Below are 20543 nucleotides of genomic sequence, written 5' to 3' on the forward strand. Positions count from 1 at the left end.
CAGAGAACTCTTAGGTGTTTAAACCCCTCAGCTGAAACTGACAAATGCCATTAAAATTGAGTGATAGTATTTTTAAAAGGAGTGTAAAAAGGGTAAGCAAAGGTGAAAGGACGGCTCTGAGTATTCTGGGGGTGACAGGTTGGTGAAAATAGTATACCTACAATTCGGAAATGTGAGGAGCAAAATCAGCATAGTAGACAGAAGCGGCCCCAACTCATCATATTGATGATTGACGTATCTACTGATGATAAACCGCTGTGTTGGTGTATGAAGCAGCTATAGGTCCCACTTGGCAGCAATGTTGTGTTGGTGTATGAAGCAGCTAAGCCTATAGGTCCACTTGGCAGCAATGTTGTGGACTTTTCTTTTCTTTAAGCGGGAGCCACCTCTCTCGTGAGGTGAAATAGCTAAAAGCTGAAAAAATTACTCACACGCAATAAGTCTATTATGCCACCTACGACCCCTCCCTTGAAATTCCTGTTTGATAACGAACACCTGATGGACGTGACCTCTTCCTCGTATAACTCATCACTCCATTTGCCATTGTGTCTCACATTCTTATCTGCCATCAACTTAACTTGCTATACTAAGGCGTTTTATGACCTTATAACTCTTACAATCTACTCTAACACTTTTACCCTTATTACTCCTCTCTTGCAGCTGGTGAGCCTTACGTGCAGGTGTAGTACGAAGTGATAGTGTAGTGGGAGATTTTTGCCGCCAGAATTTGATGATGCTGTCCTAGAAACTCCTCCTTTCCCTGTAAAGCTATATTCAAACGTTAAAGTTTCCGATGGAGGTTAAAAAATCACGTAGATACATAAACCGGTTTTCCAAGAACGTTTTTTCCGAGGATTTTTAATGATCTCTTACAGATTTTGTCCACGGGACCTGGCGGGAACTGTGGAAAAATACACTTACGACTTCTACATGACTACATTGTTATTGCTAATAATCTCTTGTAAAGAATTATATAAAACACGCATATATAGTAAATAGTATATAGTATATATATATATATATATATATATATATATATATATATATATATATATATATATATATATATATACATAGTGTGTGTGGGTGAGGGTGTGTTTGTGTGTATGTGTGTGCGTGTGTGGTACATTGACCTACGAGTACCAGGTGTACAGTATAGGTAGTAGGTATACAATACTGGTCGAAAAGTTCGTTTATATAGAAATCAAATCAGCGTCTCGGGCGACCTAGTTCAGGGAAGTCCATTACTTAGAGGTCTTGAACAATAATGATAATAAAAAAAAGGTCACTTGCCAGTATCATGTTTAAAATACTTAAAAAAAAAGGAAGGTAATTAGCCTAGCTGGCCAAGTGCTTGGCTTCTAAACCTAAGTGTCGTAATCCACCCCAGTCATTTATTACATACAACATTTAAGGGACTCTTCTTTTCTTTGCAAAGCTATATTGATAAATCAGTTTTTTTTTCGTTAAGAGGGTAAATATACTGTACTACTTAGGTTATGCTGACTTTGACAGTTTCGAATCGGTTGAAAATTTCCGTTAACTGAAAAACAACTGCTTCTATCAAGAATAATTAGAACTTTTTTATCTTTTACTTGAGAAAATATACAATATTTTACAATTTTAAAAGAATTACATTCAGAATTTTATTCATGTTGACTTAAATTTACTATAATTTAACAAAAATCTTAACTTGAGCTTTTTACAAATAATCTATGTATTTAAATGTAAATATTTTTCTGTATTTCGTACCATCTTTTTCATCTCTTATCCCTGCTTTGTAGACTAACCAGATAGTACCAACAACACAGTCACAAATTAAAATTTCAGCAGTGTTCCTCCTGTCCTTTTTTGAATGGGCTTCAATTAGAACTATACGGATAGCATCACCTTATTTTTTAAAGTGGCAAGTGAAGCTGAAAATTACTATGGGTCTACTACTGTTATATATATACTAATTGCTGATACAGTCAGTCTTTTCTTGATTTTCTGCAAGTGCTAATGCCCATATTTATACTCTAGTGCTGTTCAATACTCACGGAGGAAGCGCCTCAGCGGCGTGGTTGGTATGGTATTAGCGTCCTACCTCGGTGGTCGCGGGTTCGATTCTCGGCCATACCATTGAGGGGTCAGAGATGTGTATTTCTGGTGATAGAAGTTCACTCTCGACGTGGTTCGGAAGTCACGTTAAGCCGTTGGTCCCGTTGCTGAATAACCACTGGTTCCATGCAACGTAAAAACACCATACAAACAAACAAACAAACAAATACTCACGGAGGAATAAACAAAAACAAAACTGCTTCTAGCCAACAACTATTTCAACCATGGGACTATAACCATGATTTCAACCATTCATGGTCTTTTTCAGGGCTAATCAATATTCAAAATGGAAGCACACTATAATATCTAGCAGACTGCGGTGAAACAAATCTCAAGAAACAAGAATCGAAAGAGAAAATAAATGATAAAAGTTAATACAAATTTTACATTTTGAAGACTGAAAAAGCACTTCAGGTATTTAAGGTTTTGTTTGTGAATTATGGCAGCTTTAATTAGCACTCGTGTCGTTTTTTTCCTTTTACAGAAACTGCCCTTATCTGCAGAGAGAGAGAGAGAGAGAGAGAGAGAGAGAGAGAGAGAGAGAGAGAGAGAGAGAGAGAGAGAGAGAGAGAGAGAGAGAGAGAGAGAGAGAGTTAATGATGAAAGAATTATAAACGTCTTATAAAATAGTAGTAAGGGTAATATTGCTAAGGAGAAATTTGCTAATCACCAGCAATACATCAAAACTCGTGGCAGAGATTGTGCAATTAATTTATGTGTAATGGGCATTGTGTCTGTCCGTCCGTCTATCATTCAATCGCGGCCAAACGGCTGGTCCGATGGCCACGAAACTTGGCAGGGTTATAGTAGGGACCCCTAAGACGGTTTATAATAGAGTTTCAAGCAACAAAAGGCACCAAAGGCGCAGGAGGTGGCGGGTCGACTTTCCTGAAACCGGACTGGCTCAGCCCGTAGACTTAACAGCGTTACGAATTTATCATACCTACGTAGTAAATAGTACGACTCGATTTTCAGTACATGTACTAAATATGATCTACTATCGAATACTGTGGAGGTAAGACATAAGTGGCAGTAATTTGGGTCGGGGCTGGGCAGAGAGAGAGAGAGAGAGAGAGAGAGAGAGAGAGAGAGAGAGAGAGAGAGAGAGAGAGAGAGAGAGGGTGTTAGGGAGAGAGAATTTTTTTTCGGATGCCATTCATTTACCCCAGGCAGGTCAATAGTACAGTAATTTTGGGATAAAAGGAACAGTCAGAACAAGGTGGTGCAGGGAAGCTTCTTTGAGTTCTTCAGTTTTTCCCCCGGCAACACCGTGTTGGTCAGCTAATATCCTATAATTGAGATAGCACTAAATTAATTTATTATACCAAATGACACAATCTACTACTTATGGCTCGAGAAATTGTCCCCCGTAAAGATACTCGTCATATTTATATGACACCTTTCTGTCACCCGGAGGATCTTTTGAAAAAAAATATTATTAAGATAAAATTGGGATTCTTTAAAATGATTTTAAGAAGTTCCCTCGGAATTATTAGTAACAATAAGTAAAACTAGGATGTCGCACTCCCATCCGTAAGTTTTAAGTGTTAGTGGATACGTTCATTTTAGCATTATGAATGAGACAACGTTGTTTTAAAATCAGGACTTGGACAGTGTTTATGAATGAATTTTCATTGAGAATTTTGCATATTATGGGAGGAAAGAATGCGACAGGAATACTCCCATGAAAAGAAAACGCTCGTTCACGCGACTTTACCAGCGTGTACTATGTTTTTCTTCATTTTGAAAGTGGACTAATATATCTTCCCATCTATCGCGCACTTGTGCGACGTTATTATTTGACAAGGGAGGATTTCCAAACAAACTCTCCAGGGAAAAAGCAACGAAATTTCCCCAAAAAAGAGTCTTTGAGAGAAGTGACTGCTATTGCTGCTGCTGTTGGTGTCTGTGGTGCTGCTGAGAGCAGCAGTAAATAGTCACTCACTCACTGCCTTGTCTTATATGCAAGTGACAGGACGTAAATCGGCCTCTGCTGAGTCGAACTTCCTACCTCCTCTCCTCCTCCTCCTCCTCCTCTTCGCTCTGTATAGTATACCTAGCAGGGTTATTGATCGCTAGAAATGGTAAGTCTACCATGGCCTTCTTTTTATTTCAATCTGTCAATATTAATTCTATAATATGTTGCCTTTACCTAAGTGTCAGCCGATGGGTACATTACTACGACGACCAGTTTGTTAGGTAGTAGACCTGCGAAGCCGACGTTGCTATGATAACCTTTGACGTAGTATATAACTCAAAATTGCGCCAGAGGCCATATAGGTCAAGGGTCAAGGTCCTCGAATATAGGCCTGTGGTGCAAGAAAAGCGAACCTATCACTAGAGGTACTCGAAGTATGCCCTCGAGTTGTATACCAAGCTAGGAAAACGTTCCAGTGAGCAAACTTGCTGGCTGGCCTGTCTTTTCGTAGTACCTACCTATCTACTAGTATTAGGTATCTACTAGGTAGTATCTACTAGTACATGGTAGCATAACATATTGAGGCGTAATCCAGGTTAAGCTTAAGCTAGAATTAATACTAAAATGTTAAGGTTAATTCTGGTTTAAGCTAGGAGCAAAGGATGGAAGAAGTAGGCTAGGTAGTAGATCTAGGGTACTTAATATATCCACGGCGACCCAGACTACCTAGTATGGCAGTTGCGGGTTTTCTATGCAGTTTTACCTACTGAACAAGAATTTTAAGTAATTTATTCGGACGACTCTAATTAACCCCCCAGGGTCCACTACTAAACACGGCGGAATACGTTGGACGGCCCCCAATCCCGAGTGGATGTCGTGTCCGCGGTTACGTTCCTTGCAGTCTGTGCGGACTGCTTCTGTAGAAGTACTGTAGGCTAGGCTGTTTGGGAAGCTTGATGTAGCCTAGTTTCAGCAGGCTACTGTAGCTACCTACGTAGCCTATTGGCTGGGTTTGGGTCACATCAGGGAAACAGCTATAACCTATACCTGGTCTAGGCGTAGAGCTTAGATACTAGTAGTACTAAAATGAAATCAAAATTATAACTTCCTAGCCTAATACTTAGGGTATACAACTTATTATGGTAATTCAAAGCCCTCATTCTGCGGTAAAGTAGACGGGTATGGCAGTTGACGTTTTCCTACGTTATTTTACTTACTGAAAAAGAATTTAAAGTAATATTTATTCGGACGACTGTAATTAACCCCCAGGGGCCAGTACTAAATACGGCGAAATACATTGGACGCCCCAATCCCTAGTGGATGTCGTATTTGCGGTTACGTTTCTTGCAGGGTAATTCTAAAGATTAGTTCTGCAAGGACTGCAAGGAACGTAACCGCGGGTAAGACATCCACTAGGGATTGGGGCGTCCAATGTATTTCGCAGTGTTTAGTACTGACCCCTGGGGGTTAATTACAGTCGTCTGAATAAATATTACTGTAAATTCTTGTTCAGTAAGTAAAATAACGTAGGAAAACGTCAACTGCCATAGTCTACTTTACCGTGGAATGAGGGCTTAGAATTACCCTTATTATCATAGGTTAATCTAAGCAATAGATAATGGCATGTCTAGCCTAATTTCATTGAAAATTGGGTAGATCTATATTACTATTCAGCGGCGGCCTAGACTATGGCAGTTGCGGTTTTCTGCACAGTTTTACCTCCTGAACAAGAATTTTAAGTAATATTTATTCGGACGACTGTAATTAACCTCCAGGGGCTCGTACTAAACACAGTGAAATACATTTGATGCCCCAATTCCTAGTGGCTTTCGTATTTGCGGGGACAAACGATGCAGAATGCTTATATAGAAATACCCATCATCTCCTTCATCAGCAACATTAAAAGGAAATGAAAAATCAATTTCCAAGGTTACAGTCTGTGTAGAGTTGTGTAGTTTTACTGAAATTTTTTAACAATAGAAAAGGGTATCGGAGCACCTACAGTTTAGTTGGCCAAGAGTATCATCTGCTAGATAATTGGCGGACGAATACAAACAAGATGGTGCGCGTAAGTTTTGGCACGATTTTTAAAACTAACTGGATATTGGTACGGCAGCCGTATAGCAGATTGCGATAGATATTGGTACGGCAGCCGTATAGCAGATTGCGATAGATATTGGTACGGCTGTGAATTGCGCATGCGCGAACCCTTGTTTACTGCCTCAGGCGCATATCAGTGACAGCAAGAAAATGACGACCTAGCAACATGAACCATGTAATAATAATACATAATTTTTTGCTGAAAAACATGTTTTTAGGTTTCAACGAGCTGAAAAAGTCAATAGACGTCTACGAAGAGTCAAATTTCCAGAAATTGTATATCCGTAGGTCACGAAGATTGAATCGGGCCTGAAAAGAGCTGCGAAGAGAAGCTCCAAGTCTTCTTTGAATCTCCTCTTCGGAGCTCATTTCGGGGTCGATTTGATCGTTAATGACCTACGAATAGTATACAATTTCTGGAAGTTTGACTCTTCATAGACGTCTATTGCTTTTTTCAGCTTGTTGAAACCTGAAAACATCTGTTTATCGGCAAAAACTGATATATTACATGGTTCAGAGGAGATTCAAAGAAGATATGAAGCACACAGATAGATTAGTTTAGTTTAATTTTTCATGTATTTAGTCAAAATTTAACCATGTTTAAGTATTATTGTGATTTTTTTATATTTTCATTTATACTGACAAAATGTTTAAGTGCTTTGGTGATGAGAGTATGGTGCTTCACTTTGACATTTTGAATTGAACATGTTCAGCGAAACAGTTCAGTTCTACTATTATTACTGATCTAGTGCCGTACCTATAGCTCTTAGCAACAGCGTACGGCAACTGCTGCACGATTAGAAAACTGCCGTAACTACAGCAAGTCAATAGCGCAATACGGCACCACTGACAGAATCTGACGTACCCCCACTACACTATGTTATTTGTACGGCAGGAAGTCTGAAATTGACGCATGCGCAATTCACTGCCGTACCAATATCTATTGCAATCAGAGATACGGCTGCCGTACCAATATCCTGTGCCTTTTTAAAAACGGACAGTAATAGATTATAGAAAAGCCTATAAAAACGGTAAGGGGGTCCGTGTTGGGAACCGTGGGTTTTGGGTGGGAGGAACACACATAATAAAGGGCAAATGGAAATTGTATTTTCAGGCGTAAATTTTCGTAAAACAGTAAGGGGGGACCTATTGGGAAACCGGGGTTTTTGGATGGGGGGGGGAAACAAAGACAACGACAATTAACGCTAGGAAATCCATGAAACGGCTGTGTGGCTGACCCCCTACTCGACATTCGTAGTTCGAACATATGGACTGGGTAACTAAACTGACCCCTAACCAAAGGAACCAACCTAACCTGACTTGGGACGCGTGCCCTAACCTGCCCGGGGGGGCTTTGCCCACCTGTACCCCCCAGCATGGTAACAATGATTGTGACCTAATCAAACGAACCAACCTAACCTGACTTAGGGCTTGTGCCCTAACCTGGCTGGAGGGCGACCCCAGTATGGTAACAAAGGTTGTGACCTAACCAAATGACCTACACTAACAAGACTTAGGACACTAAACTGTCTTCCTCTTTCACAAGGCTCATTGTTCCCTCTTTGCAGTGTTCATATTGACCACTTAAATTGCCTAAAAGGCCACTTTTAAAAAGGAATGAACGTAGCACGTCAATATCGTCACAGAATTTGATCAAGTCTGAAAACGTAACCGGGTTAGCAGCGGCAAAAGCAATGTGCAACGGACGGGATGAGGAGTAGACGGCGACGCAGTATTGACTGTTTTGAATGGTTCCACTTCGCGGGTTGTGGTAGGTCTTCCAGGTCGAAGGGACTACTTACCTTGGTGGAGGGATTATGGGCCTGGCAAAAGGTGTTGCGTGGCCTGGCCAGCTAAACTGTAAACTACCCAAGGGTATCATGATACAGTACAGTTAGGTAACTTGAGAAATAGCGTGTGCCAAAATTGTGTGAGAAATTTTTTGCAATTGTTATGTTTTTATGTTAATCTCTTAAGGGCTGGTATTAAATATGACCCTTTTCAGTAACTTTTTCAAGTTATCTGTTGCCAAAATTTTGACGAGAGGTTGTACTTTTATGTACGTCGTAATGTATCTTTGCATTTCTTGTCCTCATTTATGTAAGTGGAAATAGTTATTGTATGAAAGGAAGATATTATGTTTTGTTATATATTATTTGTATTTAGTTAGGAAAAGCATTGTGTGTGGTTGTTTCATGTAGAATTAGTTTGTAAGTTTGCGTGTGATAGTTGCTTGAATGTTTTTTGTCGGTCGACAACGGTCATTTAGTCTGGACACCACTTTGACAGAGTTGAGTTGAGTCGTATTAGCTAGAGCATGTGGTCATACGGACAAGATCTAGTCCAACAATCTTCGAGAAGTCATCGGGATCTCCATATTGTAACCATTTAAGTATTCTTATCTTGAAGTTCATTTGATTAAATGCCTGTTTATGATATTCATATCTAATGATAGGGAAGTGTTTCTTATAGTAATGTTCTGTAGTAATGTTCTTTAGATGAGAATGGTGAAAGGCAGATCGTGCTAAAGGGCAGATCTTGAACCATCTAGGCTAGGATAGCGAACTCGTCATTCATGGTTAAGAATCCATCATTCACAATTTCAGTAAGTTAATATTTATGAACTCATTAGTATACATAGAGCAGTGTCATATTTTGAATGTCAATTGAAATTAGTATAGAAATTTGGGTGTTGTAGTGTAGGACTTATGCTATGATGTGGTTAATTATATTTCAGTTCACTATAGGCTATACAATCCCATGTAATTTGAAAAGCGCTTACTTATCACTAAGCGAGTAGTAATACTTGTATTGCATCATGCAGTACACCCATTTCTGTATTGTTCACTCAAAAAATGTAATTAGGCTTGACAAAGTACGTATATTCTTTTTGGTCTTCCTTATTGCCAAAAAAATCATTGAAGTTAATGACTGCGATTGGGATGGGAAAAAGTGTGCATTCTAGTTGGCTACCTCTCACCTTCAAGTGAGGACTGTTGTGAGTGCAGTGCCAGGGGTAACACAAGGCTTGCTTTCTTTCCTGTTTGGAACTGGTGCACTTGGTTGGGTTAAAATGAATTTCTGTACTGTATTCCTCTTCTGTGATGCATGGCACAATGGGTATACCCCTGGAGGCAGAGTCCATCAATCAGGTAAGGACCCTGAATTATAGGAGAGATTAAGTCTAGATGCAGCTGTGTATTGTATTCTGTGATTGACAGTGCTCTTGCCATTCTTGCCTCCCCTACTACCAGGAAGGGGCTTGGAGATGTAGGTTAGGTTAGGTTGGCAATATGTTAATTAGGTGGCTCTCCACTGTTTCTCTGAACCCTCGACTAGTTCAGCCATTGTAGATACAGGGACACGTTTGGAATTTCATCCAGTATGGGACTTTCTTGGCTCATGTTTTGACTGGTACCTTTGCAAGTAATTGCGACTTAGTACGGGAATGGTTACAGAAGCTGATTTGTCACCCTGTTGTCATGGAGCCTCTGTTACCCTTGTGCTCAGTATGGCATGGTCTTTGGACCATTCATGTACTTGCAGGGTGTAAGGTAATCTGCTTCCCCAGTACTATGTGGTACCGTGTGTGTGTGCGGTAAGTGCAGTGGTTCTTCACCTTTGCTCTTCTGGGCATGACTGGTTAAGTCAGTGATACCTTCCCATTCTGTGTGTATTACAATGGACCTCCCATATCGTGTTTGGCATTCACAGATATCTCTGTGGACCATATCTACCCATTATTCACGGGAAATTCATATACTTGCAGTATTTTTCTATGAGAAATATCCACAAATCATGTATTTTCATATCTATTTCATGATTAAATGCACTTTTCATACATTCAACTTACCTGTCAGATATATACATAGCTATAGACTCCGTCGTTCCCGACAGAATTTCAAATTTCGCGGCACTCGCTACAGGTAGGTCAGGTGATCTACCGCCCTGCTCTGGGTGGCAGGACTAGGAACTATTCCCGTTTTCTAATCAGATTCTCTCTGTCGCCGGCTGTATCAACATTGTTGTTACTTCCTCCTGACTAGAATTCGTTTTTTTCGCAAAGCTTTTGATCATCTCTCGCTGATATTTGGTGACGTAACTTGGATCGTTGTTTGGCATTCGCTATCGTGGACTGTTTTTTGGACTTGGTTTTTGGAATTTGTGAATATGTCTGATTCTAGTGTTAGTTTCAGAGTGTGTGTGAATGAGGGCTGTAAGGTGAGGATTCCGAAAGCTTCGGTAGATCCTCACACTATTTGTAGGGGGTGTAGAATGGTTGAATGTTCGATTGAGAATACGTGTAACGAGTGTGAGAAACTGAGTGCACAAGAGTGGAAGAATCTAACTTCTTACTTGAAGAAGTTAGAGAAAGATAGAGAGAGGAAGGCGGCTTATAAAACCCGCAGAATGTCTGCCTCTCATGATTTACTATCTAGCTCTGTAGCTTCTTCCTATGATAATCATGACCATTCTGTTTCAGCCCGTTCACAAATTGCTAATCCCTCTAGTTCTGCTTCGGAAATAGCAGAACTTAGAGCTTCCCTTCAGAAAATGCAGGAAAAAGTCGCAGCATTGGAAGGTAAGGAAAGTGAATGTGGTAGTTGATGTTATGTCCCCAGTGTAGTGAGGGGGCGTCTGGTCGTCTCTGCGACGCTCCCAGGCCTAGACCTCTTCCAAGCTCCCTGGCCCGGAGGAGAAGGAAAGTCGAAAGCCGTACGGGGGTTGTGGAGAATCCCCAACGATCAGGCGTCCCTTCGGCAGAATCGATCGTATCAACTGCCAAGGACCGCTATAGGAAAAGCGTCCTTCGAGAGTGCTTTTCGTCGTCTAGTTCGCCTTCTCGAGAAGAGGATGGAAGGAATCGAATCTTTCCCGTCCTTTGAAGAGGAGTATGAAAGAGCATGAGCTCAATTCGAGTCCCGAGCGCTTCTCGGAAGGAGGAGCGCCTTCGGTAATAAAGAAGGCGAGAATACATTCAGACTCTGGGTCTGGAAGGGATCCTAGAGCGCCTTCCAGATCTCCCTCTCCTAATTCGGAAGATTCCTCAACCAGGAAAATTTTGAAGAATATGCAAGAGCAATTAGCCTTGTTAGTAGGAACTCGTTATAAGGAGCCTACTCGTAAGAAGGATGATAGGCTTCCTATTAAAAGATCTAAATACCTATCTCCTGTCGGGCGCGACGCATCCTTCAGGGGAGTTGTCGCACAGGCGGCCATCTCTGGGGGGAGCGGTGCGCTAGACAGGAGAGAAGTAAGAAAGGAAGTTACTCCTGTCAAGAGTAGGGCGCCAACCAGAAGCCAGGCTCAGAGTAGGCGCAACGAGCCAGTACAACATTCAAGATCTTCAATCAAGCGCCAAGAGTTAGCTGAAGAGGAAGATCCTGTTAGGAGTAGAGCGCTTGTGAGACGGAAAGCGCCTACCGGAATCAATACTCATACTAAACATCAGACGCATTCTAAGGATCAGGAGTATTTGGAACGACGTGCTCCTACCAGGCGCCAGGAGTCGTCGGACCTAGATACTCCTCCCAGGCGCCAGGAGTATTCTGAACTGAATACTCCTCCCAGGCGCCAGGAGTTTTTCCGAAGCTTATACTCCTCCCAGGCGCCAGGAGTACTCTGGACTTAATACTCCTCCAGGCGCCACAGGGAGTATTCCGAAGCTTATACTCCTCCCAGGCGTCAGGAGTATTCTGAACTTAATACTCCTACCACACGCCAGGAGTATTCTGAACAAAATGCGCCTACTAGAAGCCAGGAGTATTCGAGGCGCTCTGCGCCTGCCAAGCGCCAGGAGTATTCCAACACGTTACTCCTCCCAGGCGAGATACTCCTGCTGTACACCAGGCGCATTCCTCGTATGAAGAGCCTGATACTCGTAAGAGAGTAAGAGAGACTCAGAAGAAAGAAGAGAGCCTTCTCCGTCCGAGCCTATCAACCCAGAAGATGCCCTCGGAGGACGAAATGAAGGAAGGATCTTTCTAATTATAAAGTTCTTTCGTCCCTTCTATTGGAGGAATATGGAGACTCTTTGACGCCAGCTGCTCCCCCTCTCCACGCTCTCAGTTTTCGAGCACGAGGAAAACACACAAGTCTTCCTCTTTCCTTAAAATGAAGCCTGCTATATCTATGAGGAGGGCTCTACAATTCTCTTGACTCCTGGTTCAAGAAGAAGAAGGAGTTAGGAAGGACGGTCTTTTGTATGCCTCCCGCTAAACTTACAGGGAGGAGAGGCATTTGGTACGAAACGGGAGAGGATATGGGATTGTCTCTGTCCGTTTCAGCTGAATCAGACTTCTCGAGTTTGGGGTGGATCGTCGAGAAGGCACGCCTTGAATGCAGCGAAGGTAACATGGGGGTGGGGCTTTCGGAAACGGACCACCTCCTCAAGGGACTTTTTCACACTTTAGAAGTTTTTTAACTTCTTAGATTGGTCCCTTGGGGTTCTGGCCAAGAAAATCTCAGGAAAAGGAACAACGTTGACCCAGAAACCCTAAAATTGCATCCTCGCCTGCATTGATAAGGCTGTTCAGGATGGATCGGCTGAGGTATGCTCCCTCTTTGGTGCAGGAGTTTTAAAGAAGAGGGCGGTTCACAGTGCTTTCCTCACGAAGGCTGTCTCTCCTTCGCAGAGAGCCGCCTTATTGTTTGCGCCTCTCTCTGAACACCTTTTTCCCTCGCAGTTGGTGAAGGATATCGCGCATTCTCTAACTGAAAAGGCCACCCAGGATCTCCTTAGGCAATCCTCAGGAAGAATAGGCCTGTGGCTAGTGAGGAAAAGAAAGTGGCTCGCCCAGCTCAGCAACAGCCCTTTCGAGGAGGTCTTCCAACTAGATCGATCGCCAGAAGGAAGTCAACCGATAAGAGGGGCAGGTCTTCCTTCCGTCCCTTTAAGAAAGGGAAGTGAGAATTCTGTCCTCCAGACACCCGTAGGAGCCAGGCTACATTATTTTGCGAAAGCCTGGGAAGACATAGGAGCGAACACTTGGACGATGTCGATTATCGAGAAGGGGTATCGCATCCCATTCAAGGACATTCCTCCCTTGACAACATCTCCGAGGGAATTGTCCGCCAGATACAGGGACCCTGTTCTGAGGGATACTCTTCGTCAGATGTGGAACAGAATGTGGGACAAAAGAGCAATAGAGCTTGTGCTGGATTGCAACTCCCCGGGGTTTACATCGCTTGTTTCTTGTAACAAAAGCCTCGGGGGGATGGAGACCGGTACTGGACGTAAGTGCGCTGAACAAATTCGTCGAACAACAGAAGTTCAGCATGGAACGTCTGCCTCAGTCCTTGCAGCACTGCGACAAGGGGATTGGATGGTGTCCCTAGACCTTCAGGACGCATACTTCCACATCCCGATCCACCATTCGTCGAGGAAGTACCTTCGATTTATGTTCGAAGGAAGAATTTATCAGTTCAGGGCCCTGTGTTTCGGCCTGTCCACGGCTCCTCAAGTCTTCACAGACGTGATGAAAAATGTAGCAAGGCACTTACATTTGAAAGGGATAAATGTCTCCCTGTACCTGGACGACTGGCTCATCAGAGCCAGGTCTCAAAAAACAGTGTTTGGAGGACCTGTTAATAACACTGGAATTGACAAAATCTTTGGGATTGATTGTGAACCTCGAGAAGTCTCAGATGATCCCCAGCCAGAACGTGGTTTATCTGGGGATTCAGATGGATTCTCGGGGTTTTCGAGTTTTTCCATCTCAAGAGAGATTAAAGAAAGGCTGTGCCACAGTATCGAACTTTCTAAGGAAGGAGCGCACTTCAGCGAGGGAATGGCTGAGCCTTCTGGGAACCCTTTCCTCGCTCGAACAGTTCTTTCTCCTAGGAAGATTACATCTTCGACCGCTTCAGTTCTTCCTAAGAAGAAGTTGGAGTTGGAAGACAGGTCAGCTCTCGGACACGTTTCCAATCTCGGAAGAAAACAAAGGAGTGTCCCTGCAAGTACGGAACCCAAGCCTGACATTGTTTTCAGACGCCTCGGAGGCGGGCTGGGGTGCAACATTGGGATCCAAAGAAGTGTCAGGCACCTGGTCGGCAGAACAGGTGTCATGCACATAAATTGCAAGGAGCTCTTAGCAATTCACCTGGCGCTAAAGAGCTTCGAACACTTGGTCAGAGGCAAAGTCGTGCAGATAAATGCAGACAATACGACAGCTCTGGCTTATGTAAAAAAGCAAGGAGGGACGCACTCTTTTGCTCTGTACGAGCTGGCAAGAGATCTACTGATTTGGGCGAACCAAAGGAAGGTAGTTCTTCTAACAAGGTTTGTCCAAGGGGAGAGGAATGTGAGAGCGGACAGATTGAGCAGGAGGTTCCAGGTCCTTCCCACAGAATGGACACTCCACTCAGAAGTCTGTCAGAGCCTTTGGCTCCTTTGGGGGAAGCCTCAAATAGATCTTTTCGCCACATTCCTCTCCAAAAGGATAGAAACATTTTGTGCCCTAGTGGAGGATCCCCGGGCTTATGCAACAGACGCCTTTCTCCTGGACTGGTCAGGGATAGACGTTTACGCTTTTCCCCCGTTCAAGATACTGGGGGAAGTAGTCAGAAAATTCGTGGCATCCGAAGGAACCAAGATGACTCTGATTGCTCCGTATTGGCCAGCTCAAATTTGGTTCACAGAGGTGATGGAATGGACAGTGGACTTCCCCAGATCTCTTCCAAACAGAATAGATCTGCTCAAACAACCCCACTTCGAGAGGTACCATCAAAATCTACCCGCTCTTGCTCTGACTGCCTTTCGACTATCGAAAGACTTGTCAGAGCGAGAGGGTTTTTCTCGCCAGGCAGCAAACGCAATTGCTAGAGCACGCAGATCATCTACTAGGCGAGTGTACCAATCGAAGTGGGAAGTTTTCAGAAACTGGTGTAGGTCGAAGAAGCTGTCCTCTTCCAGTACCCTCTGTGACCGAAATTGCAGATTTCCTTCTGTTTCTTAGACAAAAGTCGCATCTCTCGGTACCGACTATTAAGGGGTAACAGGAGTATGCTTTCAGCAGTCTTTAGAAACAGAGGATTAGATCTAACGAATGATAAGGATTTGCACGACCTCATTCGTTCCTTCGAAACATCTAAATCACTTGAACCTAAGGTTCCAAGCTGGAACTTAGATGTGGTTCTTAATTTCTATCATCAGATGAATTCGAACCACTTCACACTGCTTCGTTTCGTAACATCACTAGAAAGTGTTTGTTTCTGATATCTCTTGCAACGGCAAAAAGAATCAGTGAGTTGCACGCCCTTGAATCAAGAGTTGGCTTCAAAGGAGACTCTGCAATTTGTTCATTTCAGTCCCTTTTTTTCTGGCCAAAAATGAAAACCCTTCGAATCCCTGGCCCAGGAGCTTCGAAGTGAAAGGACTTTCTAGTTTGGTGGGCAGAGAGGCAGAAAGATCCCTTTGCCCAGTTAGAGCTCTAAAATTTTATCTGGACAGGAAGAAGCAGTTGGGGGGTTCGCATAAAGGTCTTTGGTGCTCAGTGAAAGACCCCAAGAGAGCAATGTCCAAAAACGCATTAGCCTTCTTTGTTAGAAGTGTTATCACAGAAGCTCATAAGAATTGTTCAGATGATTCTTTTAATCTTTTAAGAGTGAGAGCCCACGAAGTTAGAGCAATCGCAACCTCTGTGGCGTTCCAAAGAAATATGTCACTAAAGAACATTTTGGACGCAACTTATTGGAGATGCAACTCTGTGTTTGCATCCCATTATTTAAAAGACGTACGAGTTACGTATGATAAATGTTTTTCTTTAGGTCCGTTTGTGTCAGCACAGACGGTTCTGGGTAAAGGAGAAAGCACCAATCCTTAAATTACGTACGTAACCCTCTTGTCGGATGTGTTCTCGGGTTTTCGGTGTATGGGAGTGTCAGTTGTCGCACAGGCGGCTTCACTTCTCTTCATTTGAAAAATCGAGTGACATCTGACTATTAGAGGGGTACAAAAATTTTGTTATTTTTGTATGTATGAGTTTCGAGTTTGTGGTTGTTTGCTAAGAGTTTGGGGATAACTCTAGGCAATCTTAGAACTAACACGGGTTAGGATCGGGTGATCGGGATTGGTTGTGTGCTCCTTAAATAAGTGCGTGTTGTCATATAAGCGGATGTGCTCCCATTGACAAACGCCAGTTAGGATTCAGTCGAGTAAGTGGTAGACCCCATCGACAGAATCCAACCGAAAGGTCTTGGCCACAGATCACTATCTCTCGCTAAGGCTCTTGAGATGAAGCAGACTCCTGGGCAGTAGCCACGAAGTCTTCCATCTAAAAAGGTAGGAACTAAGGTTTATTTATACCTACAACATATGTTGTTTACCTGTCTAGTCAGTTGGTTAGCTGTCTCTTGCCCTCCACCAAAGGGTGTCAATCAGCTATGTATATATCTGACAGGTAAGTTGAATGTATGAAAATGACATTGTTATGATACAATAAAGTTTCATACATACTTACCTGGCAGATATATACAATTGAAGACCCACCCAGCCTCCCCGCAGGAGACAGGTGGAAGAGAGAATCTGATTAGAAAACGGGAATAGTTCCTAGTCCTGCCACCCAGAGCAGGGCGGGGTAGATCACCTGACCTACCGTTAGCGAGTGCCGCGAAATTTGAAATTCTGTCGGGAACGACGGAGTCTATAGCTATGTATATATCTGCCAGGTAAGTATGTATGAAACTTTATTGTATCATAACAATGTCATTTTTGTGATAAAACTATTAAAAAAACCAGGTACTATAAGCATTTTCAGTGAGTTTTTCTTGACTTTGAACAAATATAGCACCATCAAACTCGACCCTAAATCAAATTTGGCATGAAAGAAAACATTTTACTGTTTTCACTCCAATAAAAGATTAATATATAAAGCTCTTAGTATTCTAGTGAAATCAAGTGAAAATATCGAACGCAATCTGTTGATCTTTTTTTATGCAATAAACATGCCCTGATCGCCATCTATTAATGAAAAAAATAACTAAATTTCGTTCACAACAATATGAATTCAAGTGATATTTTGACTTGAAAACACTGTATAGCATAAAATAATCTTGTCCCATATCAATAGAGTGTCTTGAGATTCATTTACACCAACTAGAAGCAAGAAAATCGCTCTGATTTGACTTCAATACAGCAAAATAAACGTACCTTGCAATCGTCCTCAGCTGATTTTCAAACCAAAGCATTGATTGCTATTTTTGTATTTTATGTAATACAACAATAGTAATATGAAAATACATACAATATTATTGAATTCAGTGAAGTAAAGCGTAACTTTTTAAAAAGATCCTTGAAGAAGATGCATATTCAATATGTTTGTATTTTGTCAAACGATACAAGTATGTGAATATTATATGCTAATTTTATATGTCATGTATGATGCGACCCCCTTAAAATTAGCTCCAAAATTAGGTGCTCAAAAGTCACATGATATGCGAGAGAGGATATATATGGTGCATATTCCTAGGATTCTTAGTTTCAAAGTTATCGTTATGAAAAAAAAAAAATTTCCACAGGGCCACACCTCCTCACTGGGCGAGTTTGCGAATTGCATGTTTGGGAATTCCGGGTGTTGACTTTATACATATGTGAATATTTGCTGCAGTTTGGTTTCAACCAGTCAGATTGAAGTTTATAAATTTTCAATCAGGTCTTGAAGAGGTTATGAGTCAGCATAAAATTATCCAACAGGTTTGTGGACCACAATTTCATGTACGTAGTTATATCTACTGCTAATCATTTTTTTGGGGGAAAGGGACAGTCGGTGATCAGTATTATTTAGTCAGGTTGTTCATGCCCAAAGTCTGTGGGGAGGGGGAGGGGGAGCTCACGGTTAGTATGTATAGGTTTGTCAGCTTTCTTTGTGAGAGATTCTAACTAGCTTCTTTAAGGAACTGATTCAATCCTGGCAATTTTTTTCTTCCTTTAGCAATCCCATCAGCATTGTTAGTAAAGAGAAATTTGTGCTCTATGAGTTTAATGATTTTTGCATTGTAACCACTGCCCATTTCCTTAGGAGACTGTGAAGTAGTTGTTCAGACCTTGTGGTTGTGACCTGCTTTTGGTGCTTTGGATTAGGTTAACATTCTGATCTACAGATGAAAGGGTACCCTGCCATTCAGCAATCAAGCAACCACTTTCATACCATCTTTCTATGATATCAACAATAAACCCATCCCAGAACAGTTCTCTTGCTGAGGGGAAAGCAAGACTCAAACCAGGGACTAGGAAGAAATTGCAAGCATTTTCCATACTCCTTTGCATTGTTGTCAAATGCTTCCCTGCCCTCCTCGTCCATCTTTCTCCTTTGGAAGAGGAGAAAGTCCAAGACGACCTATCAGTAGTCCATAAGACTAAATGAGTGGCCTTCCCAGGCTGTGGGAGGTGATAGTGTTAGGCATCCATGGGTGGCCCAATCACTGTCAGTAGGGCTGGCACAGGTCTTATTAGTACTCAGTGCCTCATCTTGTTAGTACCAGCAAACACAGGAAGTTGGACCATCTCCCTTCTTTTAGACTTTTTGATGTTTCAGATGGGCTTAAAAAGTACTGGCCAAGTATTCAGGCAAAAACTTGCTAGTCAGGTGCATGGAATTGTTCTTGGAATTTCATAGTGATGAGGGGAGTTATCTGAATCATCGGACCGCATTGATTACATCCTTCTTAGGGACTTTATCCACAGGTCCCCAGACACTTTTCCTATGGGACCTGTGGTGGCTACTCAGCAGGTTGTGTAAGTACCCAGCTCCTGTTGGACAGAAAAGCATCTTACCTCTGGAACTTGAAGGATCCTCCTATATGAAGAGCTCACGTTTGTTAACTAGGAAAAATACAAATTGGTACTTTGAAAATTACTATGTATTTGCTCAATTTTTTCATGCTCTTTTTACCTAGCAAAGGAGGAACCAACAAGTTGAGACTGAGGCTGTTAGAAATCTCTGAGCCATTCAGCATACAGCATTTCATTTTTGATGCCTGCAGTGTATAAGGAGAGCAAAAGGGGGAAGAGATGGATTTGGAGGACCATTAAAAAGGACAGAAGATAAATATTAACTAGAGGGTGATGCTGCATCATAGATAAAATGGAAAGTGATAGCTAGGCTTTTGATGCACAAAATAGTATATCCTGCCAGAGGAGACGGGGAAGACTCAAGATGTTAGCGCAGACCTCAAGTAATATTCTAAGCGATGGGCGGGTTAGTTACCTAGTTAAAACAAAAATTATCACTGCTGCAAATTTCAAAATTTTAGCTGCTGACAAATCAAAACTAATAGCAATGTAACTATTTGGTAAGTAGTATATATAAAACTTTATTGTAAGAATGTTATTTTTATCAATAAAGTATATAAATTTTTGCATTTGGATTAGATATACAGTGGTCCCCCCGTATTCGCAGGGGATGCATACCAGACACCCCCCCCCCCCTGTGAATAGTTAGAACTCGCGAATAGTTGGAACCTCTATAAAAATGCTGAAAACAGCCTATTTTCTTAGTTTAAACTCAAGAAAAACCCACTAAAAATTTTGATACTTGTTTTTTTTTTAATAGTTTTATCACAAAAAATGCATTTTATGATGAAATTGATAAAAAAACCCCCGGAATTTGTGGATATTTCTCATAGTAAAATACCGCGAATTTTCCGCAAATAATGCGGGGAAACGTTCCCGAGAGAAATCCGGGAATGTGTGAGTCTGCGAATCCGGAGAACGCAAATACAGGGGGTCCACTGTATTGAGTCTGAATGGTGTATTGGCATGTCATTTATGACTACAGTATGTATAAGGAAAATTTCTTTCCATGCACTTTACAGTTAGTGTATGAATGTCACAAGAACGTAGAGTATGTGTTTTTCAGTTTATTAAAAAAATCTCATGTTTATTATGTAGCTTCAGTTTTCAGGTGATCTAGTAAATATTTGTGCCGTTTATTATGTGATTTCACTCTTTCAGGTACTGTAATCTAGTAATCCAGTTGGGTAGTTAAACTGTTTGAATCACTATGAATTCTAGACTTAACAGTTTCAACCCTCTATGGTTAAGGGACCCTGAATTCAGACGCTGGATTGAAAGGGTACCCAACAATCCCCATAAAGCTCATTGTTTGTTATGTGAAAGAGACTTCATAATTGGAGACCAAGGTCATCATGCTCTTAAAGCGCATGCAGCCACTCATAGGCACAAAATGCGCACTCAGATGGTTTCAAGTTTAAAACATGACCGTCGCTCATCTGACAGATTCCCCAGTTCCCCGGGAAGCTCATCATCACATGGAGACACCTTTGATAGTAAGCAGGTGAGTATGAAATACTGTGTTTTGGTATGTTAGTTGACATATTTTAAGGCAGTTGATCAGTTGAGGTGGGTTTTCATGACAAGCCAGAATCCATCAGCCTGCACAAACATAAACCCTTGCTTTCAGTTTTT

The 20543-nt window shown here is 41.9% G+C and overlaps 2 protein-coding genes across 7 annotated transcripts in view; both read left to right on the forward strand.

The window, feature by feature from the left end:
* LOC135212946 (pyridoxal-dependent decarboxylase domain-containing protein 1-like) overlaps positions 1-20543 on the forward strand; it is a 286832-nt gene that overhangs the window by 85832 nt on the left and 180457 nt on the right. The window lies entirely within an intron of this gene.
* The window catches only part of LOC135212945 (uncharacterized), a 61660-nt gene continuing 44859 nt past the window's right edge, over positions 3743-20543 (forward strand). For all 3 annotated transcript variants that reach the window (XR_010314031.1, XR_010314030.1, XM_064246694.1), the window contains exons 1-2: positions 3743-4184; positions 20070-20412. Coding sequence is in view for 1 of the 3 variants with exons in the window: in XM_064246694.1 (XP_064102764.1) it covers positions 20119-20412 (294 nt within the window). In the remaining 2 variants the exon portion in view is untranslated. The remainder of the gene's footprint in view (positions 4185-20069; positions 20413-20543) is intronic.

Source organism: Macrobrachium nipponense, chromosome 42, assembly GCF_015104395.2.
Source record: "Macrobrachium nipponense isolate FS-2020 chromosome 42, ASM1510439v2, whole genome shotgun sequence".
Classification (NCBI taxonomy): Eukaryota; Metazoa; Arthropoda; class Malacostraca; order Decapoda; family Palaemonidae; genus Macrobrachium; species Macrobrachium nipponense.